At 37.4% G+C, this 13,819-nt stretch overlaps 1 protein-coding gene across 1 annotated transcript in view; it reads right to left on the bottom strand.

The window, feature by feature from the left end:
* The window catches only part of LOC134313413 (uncharacterized), an 85,903-nt gene extending 85,169 nt beyond the window's left edge, over positions 1 to 734 (bottom strand). Inside the window, exon 1 of the mRNA XM_062994682.1 lies at positions 670 to 734. Within this exon, the coding sequence (XP_062850752.1) occupies positions 670 to 734 (65 nt within the window). The remainder of the gene's footprint in view (positions 1 to 669) is intronic.
* Between the last annotated feature and the right edge of the window lie 13,085 nt (positions 735 to 13,819).

Below are 13,819 nucleotides of genomic sequence, written 5' to 3'. Positions count from 1 at the left end.
GTAACATATCGTTTTATCTTGATGTTTTTCTAGAACTTCTGATGGTTCTTGTCTTCTAATTTTATTAATATAAAGCAATCTAAATTGCTTTAATATTTTATATCTTAACTGTTTTAATACCACTATCACTATTACACTTTGATTTATTTTTCATTCTTCTCTGTAAACTTTGTAAAAAAATTTAAATATGCTACATACATAAAAATGTGTGGATGTGCATGGTGTCATGTTTCTTTACAAGAACCAAGGCCAGAAGGTAAGTTGTTCTGGAAGAACAAAACAAATGTGTTGTTCAGAAGATTATTGTGTTAAGAGATTCATCTTCAATAAACCACAGCCACTATTCATCATCAATGCCTAAATAACTGATTTGTCAGTGCTCGAAGAAGCACAAACTTCTACACAATTGTACAATGTACTTATTAACCACATTATTCATTAGTGACTCATACTGGGCACATCGGTGAGCATACTGAAGTATACTGTTTAACAATGCATCTACTGTATAAAATACAGTGACATGCGGACATTGTGAACATTTGGGCACCCCGGTCAAAATTACTGTTACTGTGAACAGTTAAGCAGTTGAAGATAAAATTATCTCCAAAAGGCATGAAGTTAAAGATGACACAAAAACATTTTTTTTATTATGTCTCTATAATGAATTACATCTTGGTTGTGAGGTTGTAGTGAATGCTGTTCATCATCCTCTTCATCCTGCACATCATCGCCATGGTCTCCTGGCTCCAAGCAAACACTGTGTAGAATGCAACAGACACTGCTGAGCTGATGGACTGGACATTCCTCATGTGCAGGCATCGGAGTCTCCTAAACTTTGCCGAAGGCATGCTCAATGACCACACGGCCAGTGTTTAGTTTTCTATTAAAGCGCTTCTGCCTAGCTGTCAAGTGCCCATTGTCTCTGTAAGGCCTCATCAGTTGGGGCAATAGAGGGTAGGCTGAATCCCCAATTATATACACCCCTTGTGGGACCAGGGACAGACAGGGGATCTTCTTCTAAAAGACAAGCAACCTCTGTGAGGCGAAAGGCTCTGGCATCATGCCAGCTACCAGGATGACCCACGCTGATGTGGGTGAACTGCCGGTGACTGTCACAAAATCCAGTGAGAATGATAGAATAGAACTGTTTCCTGTTAAAATATGCCAGGGGGTTGTCACAGTGTGGCTTCTGAATATGAATGTGGCATCCATCTACTGCACAGATAGTGTTTGGAAATCCAGCTGCTTGAAAGCCTAACAAAGAATTGTGCAGGGTTTGTCCTAAAGGCCAGGAAATGTGGTGTGCCATGTGAGTACAAAACTCATGAAGATGTTTGGCAAGAGTGGATTTTGTGATATTGAATCTGTCTGAAATACCCCTATATATATGACTCCTGGTTCGACAGTGTCCATAGACAGGCTAGGACACTCTTTGTCAGTGGCAATTTTGTCTGCTGTGGATTCATATAGACAGGGCCAATGGTGCTTATAAGATCCTACATAGTAAGTGAGAGAAAAGAAGGTTATCATATCGTACCTCCACTTGTCCTTTGGAGAGTCTGAAATGACCTCTAAATTCTGAGAGACTATAGAGGGGGACAACATCCTCTACAAAATGTTGTATTTTTGGAACAAGCCTAAAGAAGGGTAAATGTGATTAAGTCCTTACGTAGACAATATAATTAGACAGTTTGGACTTTAAGCCACTTTGACACAATATAATTGCAGTCTATTTACCATATACACAACCATAATGATGATTAAGGTCTGATTGAGTGCACTTTATAATTTCCATCTAATTATTTCTAGAACACTTTTACGTACATTGTTTTATCATATTCACCAATTTTACCTTGAACAAACCATATATTTGGAATTATGTATTCACACGTTTTCATGTGAAATGTTTCAATAGACAGTCTTGAAAAATAGGCTACTTAGTTTAGGTCTATTCATTTAAATTGTTGTAGACAAATATTTAAATCTATTCAATAACATAAATATGTGTTTGATAACATTAGTTTGTTAGAACATGAAAGTTTGTTAGAACTTTTCTTTTTCACCAATCTACAAGATAAATGAATGATGAGTAAAACTATATTTATTAACAGATTTTACAGAAACTTAGTTTGACACTTTATGGTCATCTACGTATATTCACCACTATGGATTTGGAAAACAAACGCTGGGTTTAACCTGCTCAGTGATCAAGAATGTTTAGTTCGATTTCACGCAAAAGCAGAGCGATTTCTACTGCATTCACTTCATCAGCCACGAAGAACGCAAACGCCGCGAGATCCGCTGTAGCTCACGTGGGTTGCAGGTGGCGACTGTCCGACTTGACGGCTTTCTTTTAACCTCCTCCCCCAACTGCAACCGGCAGCTCTCACTGACCACCAAGGCGAGGCGCAGTTCATCTCGAACAAGCCTAATTACTTTCTGCATGATTGTGAAAAGTGGGAAAGACCAGAAAAACAGAAAAACTTAGGGTAAATGATATTAACTAGGGCTGTCGTTAATTAACGCGTCAATTAAACATCCTCACTTAATTAACGCATTCATTAAGTTTAGGATATTTAATTAACGTGATTAACGCTGTAAAATTTTAATCTAGAAAGATAATTAAATTAAATTAATTACAATTTTTAATCAAACAGTTTTTATTGGGCTATGTTTGTGCCACTTTAAACATACGTCACTGTGGTAATTTTTGCTGCTTTAATGTAGCAACATTGTGTTTATACTGTATAGCAATAACACAGGTCTTTTTCCAGTTTGCATCGTGAGTTAGAAATTGCTCGAGCTGCTGCTGCTACATATTATCGAAATATCAGGTATTTTAAATAATAATTTTCAAAAAGCATGATAAATCATCGCTAGACAAAATTACAGTTATTAATTGATGCTTTAATATCATCTTCGGTCAAAGTACGCATTTGTCTCGTCAGGCGTCTGAGCGCAGGATATGCGTTACAGGCAACATGAGCTCAGACAACTTTATTTGGGAGGAGTTTGTATGGAAAGTCCATGGACTATACACGTCGTAGGAACATTACAAACACTGGTGTTAAATGGATCGCAATGGACTTAGGCGCTTTAACATAGTTACCAATGTGGGTCAACATGATGTTATACGTTTTGCATCTAGAAATGGTTTATATTACTACCCTGTGGGCGCCTGTTTTCAGTGGCAGGAAAATATCCTTACTTTTGGAAGATAATGTGAACAGTTATTATTTTAAATAACTGGCTGAAATATGGGTAGCTGATAATAACGCTTTAATAAATTTAGATTTAATAATTTTATCATAATTTTATAAATTTTTTATTGGTAAAAATTTTCTTGCAATAAAAATGTGCAAAACTTCAAATTTTGCGTAGTTATTTTTGGAGGCGATAAATCGCGATTAATTTGGTTCTTTAATCGCGATTAATCTCGATTAAAACAGCAGCAACCTGGCAGTGGTGGGACTTGAACCAGCAACCTTCTTATTACTAGTCCAGTACCTTAACCACTAGGCTATGGCTTGCCCACGTATGGAGGATATGGAGACACAGACAGAACTTTTGATGCTAGCGACTGTGATGCTGTGATTCTGTAAACTGAAATGCAGTATAAAAATATACAGTTTAATAAAAAAAAATCACAACTACCCAAACTACATTTTGTCACCAAAATACACGTGAGAAGTTTTAGGGAGTTTAATGATACCAAGCATGAGACAGGTTTTTTCCTTCCAAAAATAGACACCAACAGTGAGTAATCCAAGTTGTTTGTGCACTGATATGCAGCAAAAAAGCAAGAAGGAAAAAGAAAAGAAGTGGATTTGGCTGAACAGCCAGCAGGAATTTTCTGTTCTGTTCTGCAGAGAGAGTTAGAGGTAAATTTATATTTTTGCAATGCAACGTTGGTATTATGATTTGGAGTGGACAATAAGGTCACAAATACTGTAAAGCTTGTGTGTGCCAATGATAGAAACTATATTATGCCCCTGCCCCAAACATTTATAACTCCACTCCTGGGTTTCCCCTAACCCTGTGTCTTGCTTTCTCACTGGCTATAGCTCAACACCGCACTCAGTCACAACCTGATCGGAATACCTTTCACGCTACAGGATTCTGAGTCGCCGACAGGTCCAGATATTTAGCATGCTAGATTTTTTCTGAGTCTGCAAGAGATCGGCGAGTCACTAAACAGTTTACACATAGAGATTGAGAGCTGGTCCATCTGTAGGCGAGCAAAAATCAAAGCAAAAATTGTGTGGTGTGAACTAAGCATAAGTGTCAGTTCTGCAATGTTCTAGTGAACTTTTTCTTTACAGTGCCCCTAAGTCTAAATAAACCAGCGGCTTAATAGTTCCCTCTCACTTCAAAAGGTATTATGGTGTTGTGTTTGGAATTGAACGAAAATATACAAGAAGATGCTCAGAGTAACAATATTTACTATTATATTCTACCAATCTTTATAACGTAAGTTGACAAAATGACAATTGTCCATGTGAACTATTATTCAACCCCTAGCTTCAGTCCTTGGTGGAACATCCTTTTGCCTTCATAACCTCTAATAAGCTATTTCAGTAAGTGCTAACAAGCTTCTAACACCTCATGTGTGGAATTTTTACCTATTATTCTCATGCAAAGATTTGATTGCTCCTGTGTCTCGGCTTCTTTCATTAAATCCCACCAGAGCGTTTCTATAGGATTTAAACCTAAAGAATGAGAAGGCCACTCTAAAATATTCCAGGACGGATTCCTTACCCAAGCTTTGGTTGACTTGGTAGTGTGCTTGAGATCATCGTCTTGCTGGAAAGTCCATTTATTACCAAGGATTGATTTTACCACAGAAGTCATAACATTCCTCCTCAAAATGTCTTGGTATTTCTGTGAATCCATGATGTTGTGCTTCTTTTGTCAATAGTGACATACATGATAAAGTCTGTTCATAAGGTCCTGAGCTGTTAGGTGATCTTCTTTTGGTTGCCAATTTTGGGCTTTCTCCCATGGCCAGGCACGTTTGCTGCTGCCCTGTAAGTTTGGAACTTCTGGACAATACTTCCAATGGTGTCTTTAATAAAGTTTAAGATCCTGGAAAGCAATTGCCCTTTTGATGTAATGAAAAATCTTTAAAGCTTTTGTGACAACTCCTTAGTTTTCACCATTATTCCAACACACCTTGAACACCTGAATATCTAGAGGGTGTTTATGTAACTCATCACAATTCAAGCAAATAAAGGATTGTTGTTGAGTTCACAATGGTTTAATCATGCCTTAATCAATTTTTAGATCATACAGACTAGCACTAGTTTTTTTTAAGATCAGTGATATTATGTAGGGGTTAAAACTGTGACATTGCAGTATTAAAAAAATAAATAATAATAATAAATAAATAAATAATAATAATAATACATGAATAAAAATGACTTACAGCTCTGATATTTAGTCAACCAAACCCTAATGACTTAATGGTTTGCTATACGTTTTGAGAATAGCAATTGTCTTTACTAAAGAAATTAAGCCAAAATGAAAAACAGATGTTAAAATGTCTCTTGAGATACATAAACCACGTTAAAGTACTAAACATCATAAAAAATTAAGAAATACAAAGTAACAAAGGAATAGTGGAACAAAATACTGTGTATGCAACCTGCTATAGAGAAAAGTGGATGGAGAAAGGATACTGGATTTTGCAATATGACAAGCTGCTTGAAAAGTTCTTAAAAAGAGCACAGTAAGAAACTTTCTGCACCGTCCAATGCCGGCCTTTAACAGGTGGACACCCCGACCCCGCTGCGTGTGTAGGTGGACTGTCAGATGGGTGGACTGCCAAATCTCCATTTAGCATCCACTCCCTTACAAAAAAGTTGTTTACACTTATGAATTGAATTAGATAATCTAAAATTTAATTAACATACAAAGCTAGGAAAGCTTTCAGGAACAGACCCTTTTCTGTCCAAGGAAACCTTTTCTGTCCAAGAGAAGAGGACTGCTATGAAATTTTGTGGGCTGTACTCTGGTTAATAGAGATTTCCTAACTCAGATTTATTTACTTATTTATTTCTTTATTTATTTTTTGATAGCTCTTAAAATGTGAGCTTTAAATTCTGTACAAAAGATGTATTCATTCAGCTCAGAGAGAGGTTTTTGTATTTTGTTTTCTTTGCTACATAGTTTTAAAGCATTGTTGGGCAGTTTGCTTTGCAGAGCTAACTGTTCAAACATTTAACATTAGATTAAATAAATAAAATGGAATTAAATAGAATTAAAGATTATATTATATTTTCATTATACACACTAGTAAGCAATGAAAATTAGCTGCAATTTTAAATGCCTACTCCATTAGCATACAGTATATTGCATCCCCTACTTTGATTGCAAAGTATTGACTGCTAATCACACTGAAAGAACGCATAACAGTATGAGGTGGCAACAGTAAGTCTGAAAAGCACTGCTGAGTACAGACGAGCTGTTTATCTGGTAAGCCATGCCCGCTCTCCATCTTCGTGCCTACAGAGACAGCACAGTAAAGCACATTCCTCAACTAGATAAAGGGGCAAGACTGAGCTTTTCTGTCCAAGGGAAGCGGACTGCAATAAAGACCCATGAAATTTGAAATTTAATGGGCTGTACTCTGGTTTACAGAGATTTCCTGACTCAAATGTGGGCTTTAAATTCTGTCCAAAAAGATGTATTTATTCAGGTCAGAGAGAGGTCAAAAAAATACCTACATACTAATAAACATCGGGTCAGCAACTCGATTTTAGAGCATTCTTACTGTGGCATGTCCTGGATTTGTTGTTTTTGAACATGACTACAGCTTAGAATTTTGGATTGAGATTTACAGTAGCTTGTGTATGTTAACACAACAATAACATGATGTTGTGTACCCTGAAAAAGAATGAAACACAATCATATTTTCTTTCCTGTCCTTTTATTAATTATTAGAACAGTTAATATTTCCTAGATCCCTAGCTAGCGTGGGCAATATCGGCAGGATCAGTGTTCGGAAGCGACGCATCTTGGTTTTGATAGACATGTTCTGCTTCTTCCATACACACTACTCAAATGAGGTGAAGGCTGATGTGGCCTGCCCGACCCTACTGTGCATCTCAGCTGTGGATGCTACTTTTTTCTTCTCCACCAGTTTTCCAAGATATTTGAACTTCTTAACTTGTTCGATTTGGACTCCACTGAGGTGTACAATGGCTTCTGATCCATCAGTTGTCAAGACTTTGGACTTGTCTGCATTGATTCTCAGACCATAAGCAAAATATCAGAGAAGCAACGTCTCCCTGGCGAACGCCAGATTGATTAGAGAACTTGTCAGACACTTCATTACGGATGCGTACAACACTGCTCGAGCCATTGTATGTGGCTTGTAAGAGGCGGATGATTTTCCGGGGGAAGTGCTCCAATGTTTTCCATAATGCTGGCCAATGTAAGCAGTCAAATACTGCTTTGACATCGATGAAAATGATAATAGTTTGCTGTCCACATCTATTTTTTTCCCTTCATAAGCTGTCGAATGACAAATATTTGATCACAGCAGCTTCGGCCTGATCTAAATCCTGCCTGTTCCTCTGGACTCGACTGGGTTCTAAATTTATATTTAGCAATACGTACACCCTATTAAGTGCTTTCGAACACTATTGTAGTATGAATTAGTTCTATAAATTCTAATATATAATATATATAAAAGTACAACTGTGATTGGCCATGTCTGAGGGCAGGGATGGCCGAAACCCTGCAATGGATTGTCCCCTGTCCAGGAAATTTCTGCCTTGTGCCCAGTGTTTCTTGGTATAACCGTACAAGCCGCAACCCTGATTAGGACAAAGTGGCCTAAATTAAATTTGTAAGCCAGAATATACAATGATAGAAATTAAGTATTGAACCACTCTGTAAATTTAAGTACTTGGAATTTACATGTCATGTGGTTTGACTTTTTACTTATGGATATTTAACAGCAGTATAAGCATAAACAAGAATATTTTTAACAAATAAAAAAAGCGTAGATTCGAATCTCAGCTCTGCCATCTGGCTGGGCTGGGAAGCCACATGAACAACAATTGGCTGTTGATCAGGGATGGGAAAGCTGGACCAGGGTTCCTCATAACTGGTGCAATTCCGACCTCTGCTGGCTGAGTTGAGGAATAATACAGATCAGGGTCTGTCTCTCCATGCACAAGGCTGGTCTGCATATGAACTTGCCTCATACAGGTGAAAAGAGGCAATCGTGTGTTGGAGGGGGAGTGTGTCAGTTGCGAAGCTCCTCAGTCAGCAGTAGAGGGTTGTATTGGTAGAGGGGAAGCGCAAGGCAACCAAGTAATTGGATACGACTAGATTAGGGGAGAAAACTGGGTAGGGGGGGAGGAATCTGAGAAAAAGAGGGGAAAAAAGCATAGAGAAAACAAACACCCTTGAACCTTTATTACAAATGATGAAAGTACAAAAGTCTTTCCGATGTTTTTTTTTCTTTTTTGACAATTTAATTGTATTTTGTAAAAATAAACACATTCAAAATGTGATGTGATGAGGCAGAGAACAGTCCAGAAAATAGCCAGTGCATACTTTTTTATTCTTCTCTTCACAATTCAAAAGAAGCCGGTCAAGCACACACACTTTGTGTCTACAAAGTCGTGCTGTTGTAGTGCATACAGAATGAAGCCTGGCTTTATCTTATTGAAAAAAACAAAGGACTTTCTGTGAAAATATGTCACCTTGATTGCAGCATATGTCTCTCTGAAATCCCAAGATGTCTTGGCGTCAATGATGCCTTCATACATATGCAAGTCGCCCATGCCGAGGGAACTGATGCACCCTTATACTATGACAAATGTTGGAGTTTTATATTTTTGCTGATAACAGTCTAGATTATCCTTTTTGTCCTTGGCACAGAAAACTCAATGTCTATCTTGGACTTGTGTGCTCATCTGACCACAGCACACGTTTTCACATCTTTCAGTCCATCTGAGATGAGCCAGACAACTTGGCAGCATTTCTGCATATAATTGATTTATGGCTTTCTCTTTGTGCAATAGTGTTTTAAGCTGGATGCAGCAGCATATTGTGTTAAGTAAATATAGTTTTCTGAAGTAGTCTTGATCCCATGTGGTTATTTTTTTCACAGTAGCATGTAATAACGTCTGAGGGACTGGAAATACATGTACATTCACCATTGATTTCCAGCCTTGCGCTTCAAAGAATAGGATTACTCCAGATTCCTGGAATCTTTTCACAATATTATGTACAGTAGATGGTAAAATACTTAAACTATATGCAATTTTGCCTTGTGAAATGTTCTTTTTGAACTGACTGACAACTTCTTCATGAGGTTTAACACAAAGTTGTGGGCCACTACCCATCTTAGTTTGCTTTGGTGGATCCACCTTCATCGGGTCATTGAGTTCAGATTTTGTTGACATACTCCGAAATCTTGTGTTAAGCTTTTCAGAACAGTGAAGACATTTGCATATACACTGATCAGCCGTAACATTAAAACCACCTCGTTGTGTCTACACTCACTGTCCATTTACCATATAGAAGCATTTTGTAGTTCTACAATTACTGACTGTAGTCTATCTGTTTCTCTACATACCTTTTTAGCCTGCTGTCACCCTGTTCTTCAATGGTCAGGACCACCACAGAGCATGTATTATTTGGGTGGTGGATCATTCTAACCTCTACTTTTTCTTTACTTCCTCTACACCCATGACTGTACACCAACCCACAGCACTAACTTAATTTTCAAGTTTGCTGATGACACCACTGTGATCGGATTAATACAAAATGGAGATGAGTGAAGAGTGAAGAAGTTGTCAAACTGTCTGAAAGGTGCTCCATCAACAACCTGGCACTCAACACCCATAAAACAAAAGAGATGATCATCTGCTTCAGGAGACAGTGAGAGGAACGTACTCCCTTATACATTGGAGGAGACACTGTAGAGAGATTATCTAACTTCAAATTCCTCGGCACACCTCACATGGACTGCCAACACCACCTCTCTAGTAAAAAAAAAAAGCACAGAAGCGACTCTACTTCTTAACCCTCTACTGCACAGCGTTGCCCTCAGGCAACAGAAAGTTTTCTTAAGCGCCATGTCTAGTGCCCATTTTTTTTTAATTATTGCAACCAACCAGAATGGTCAAAAAAATATCAAAAAACAATCTTATAAAGTTTGAGATTCACCATCAAGTATCATTTTAAGGTGGGACTGCCTTTTCTGACACATGGTCACAGAAGCACATGGTATAAGAAAAACATACGATTTTTTGCTTTATTAATCTTATTTAAAATAACTTGGACTGTACATAAAAAATATGTGCACGTGTGTGAAGGTGTAAAGAAGTCGCCTGTCGAGTTTTATGAAGTTTTTTCTTTTTGTTGACTCAGGGCAATGTTGTGCATTAAGGGGTACTTTTCAAGGATGTTTTCGCTGACTATGTTTTAGGATGTTATCATGTATTATCACATGTATTTGTGTATAGTATAAGCTCCAAATTCAAATGTGTTTTTTTTCTCATTTAAATTAACTTTTTTCATGCTTTTTGATAGAAAATGGACATAAGCGTGTTTTATGTAAGACAGAAACAGGATCGCCATGTTAGGCCAATGCCATCTGATAGCGAAGACAGTGAGATAGACAGCAATGACAATGAGGAGGAGTGGAGTGTAGATAAAGTATGAAATAATGAAAATATAGGGTTTTAATTTCGTACAGCAGACAACATACAAAAAAGTATTTGAGGAATATTGGAGCAACATCAAGCTGTGACAATAATTGTTTTATTATTGTGTTTTTGTTGGCATTGGAAATGTACTCAAGACACCAGTGAGGAAGAGAACGAAGAAGACAATTTGTCAAAAGATGACAGTAGTTCTTCCTAAATCCTGTGATGGAAAACACACCTTTGCCTCTACAGTAACCCCTGAATGGTTACACATTTCTCCATCAGCCAGTGAAATGTTGGCATGTATACAGATAGAATTGTGCTAACAATAGCATAATAAGAAGTGACCTCATGCATCTTTATGCCTTTAAGTCCCAATTTGCACATAGTTTTTCTCTATCTCTCCCTGTACAAAGGGTTTGGGTTTTAAACCACTGGTGGACTAAGTAGCTGGTTAAGCTGTACACAATTACTAGTGGTTCCACTTCCATCAGCCAGTTGTTTTGTTTCTCTGTTCATGTGTGTTCTACAGCATGTAGGTCATGTAGTAGTGTTGTTTCTAAATTCCAGTCCCCCTTCTTGTGGGTTATGGATGTTCGGGTTGTTTTTATATTAATTTCTTATATTTTTACATAAGATTTCTCTAGTTTATGAATGACTAATATTTTCTCTTTTTTTCTTTTTTTTCTTTGGTTATCATTGTTTTGCTTTCTTTGATTCTGTGGTTTAGTTTTATGCATTTGGATTTATTTAAACATCTCAGATGTACGTTATTTTGGTGTTCTTTTTTCTTTGGGTTTTAACTCACTGGAGGACTAAGTAGCTGATTAAGTTGCACATCATCACTGCTTTTTTTTTGATCCAATAACATTGACATAGAGCTTAGTGGTTCTACTTCCATCAGCAAGTTGGATTTTTTTTCTTTGTTTATGTGTTCTACATTATTTTTGGTTTTCTTTTTCATTTTGACTGTTTTTTAGTTTCCCTTTTTTCTCTATCTCTCTCTCTATGGTGGACTAAGTAGCTGGTTAATTTGCACACCATCATTCAATCATTTTTTTTGAACCAGTAACATTGGCATGGAGCCTAGTGGTTCCACTTCCATTAACAAGTTGTTTTCCTTATCTGTTCATGTGTGTTTTACATTATTTTGGTGTTCTTTTTCATTTAGATTTTTCTTTAGTTCCCCCTCTTTATCTCTCTCTCTGTAGAATGCCTTTAGGTTTTAACCCACTGGTGGACTAAGTAGCTGATTAAGTAGCACACAATCATGCCTTTATTTACAGTATTTATTTGTTTTGAGCCAGTGACATTGACGTAGAGCTTAGTGGTTTCACTTCCATCAGCCAGTTGTTTTCTTTCTCTGTTCATGTGTGTTCTATAGCATGTAGGTCATGTAGTAGTGTTGTTTCTAAATTCCAGTCCCTTTTTTGTGACTTATGGGTGTTCAGGTTGTTTTTATATTAAATTCTTATACTGTATTTTTATGTATGATTTATTTAGGTTACAAATGATTAATAAATTATCTAGTTCATTTTTTATTTATCATTGTTTTACTTTTTTGGTTCCAAGGTTTAGTCTTCTGCATTTAGACATCTCAGAAATGGGACAATACCTGGTGCTTATACAACAAGGCACTCATCACCCTGCTACAGCAATTTGCAATAAGCTCAAGCCCTGTCTTTGATGTATTTGAGCTTGCACCCAGTTTTACTTTAATAGGCCTAATAGGAATAAAGAGGTTACTGGAGGTACATGACAACCCAATTACAGTTAAACATATTCTTTGGCTCAGTATGTAAATTGTAAAATGATTTGATATTTAAATTATGTGGGTGTAAATAAATCATCTATAAACCTACAAGCCACAAAAGGAACAACTCCCAATTCATTTATTACATTTAGACTTGGAGTCACGGGATATCTGTCTCTAACAGCTTGTTAGCTTGTCACCATGAATAAAAAAGTATTAGCTTCTACTAGAATATTGCATTATTATGTTAGACTTCTGAGTATAGGGAGTCTCATATCCTTTTACTATTATCAGACTGCATGATCAGCCCATGCTGTTTCTGTTCTTGTTTTAAAGATGTAGATCTAGTTTCGTCTGTGATCCAGAATCAATACCGGAAATTAAAAAGCCTGTGGGAAAGCACTCGATCAGTATTGCAATCAGGAAAAACTAACAAGAGAAGCAGCAGGGAGGCAGCAGAGACCAACACTTGGTTGCACTAAAACCATGTAATTGCATTACTTTCGCTCGGCAGCATTTTTGTTCCTCTCAGCTACAGCCTCATAGCTGAAATGATTGTCTATGACCGCTATAATGAGACTCACGCATCGGTGGACATCAGGCCTTAATCTAAAATTGCTGGGATGTGCAGGCCAGATTTTTAGCACTGCACAACATGTTAGAAATTAGCCTTCTATTCAAATTAAAAGAACATTTATTTAGTTTTATTAGTCATCCTAAGGACAAGGGTCAGCATGTGTATTTCATGATATTTTGTATGTGTGAATGGTATAAACCAGATTATGTAATTTAAGTAAAGTATATTAATTATTTATTAAGTAAGGCATTTTATGTGATGAAAACTGATGGCTTGTCACGAGCCCAGCCCCTCTGTGCTCCCAGAGCATGTGGAGTTTGTTGGTGTAGGTGCCACGCCCCTCTCTCCAGGAGCACAAGCTGAAGCCAACGCCCCTCATTTAGTGCTTTTCCACCAAAAGAACTCTGGTTCTTGAACCGGTTCTGTTCAGGTTTTTTCTAACCTTGGTGTTTTGTAAAGAACCGACCCACGTTTCCACCAGTTTTTGAAAACCAAGCCTGCATCATCAACGGTGGGCGTTGCTTAACAAAAGTAAAGAGTAGTAACATCATGGCGGAGCGTGTCAATTAGGTGCAAGCATTTGTGCTGTTGTTACAGATGTTTGTTTTTATGCAAAAAGCATCGCTCAACTATTGGTGATAAGAAGACTTAGATGTGTTTGTCAGTTGTTGTTTTCCTTAGTTCATTGAGGTGAGAAGCGTTTTGCGCTTCGCTCTCACCGCGACTGTCGGCACAAATAGCCGATTTGCTCAGCGCTGGGCTTGAGCGATAAAACATCACTAAAGTTCCACAACACGAACAAACATTTGTGTGAAATAA

This window comes from Trichomycterus rosablanca, chromosome 1 (assembly GCF_030014385.1).
Source record: "Trichomycterus rosablanca isolate fTriRos1 chromosome 1, fTriRos1.hap1, whole genome shotgun sequence".
NCBI lineage: Eukaryota > Metazoa > Chordata > Actinopteri > Siluriformes > Trichomycteridae > Trichomycterus > Trichomycterus rosablanca.
The sequence above is the reverse complement of the archived record's forward strand: the minus strand, read 5'-3'. Positions and strand labels throughout refer to the sequence as shown.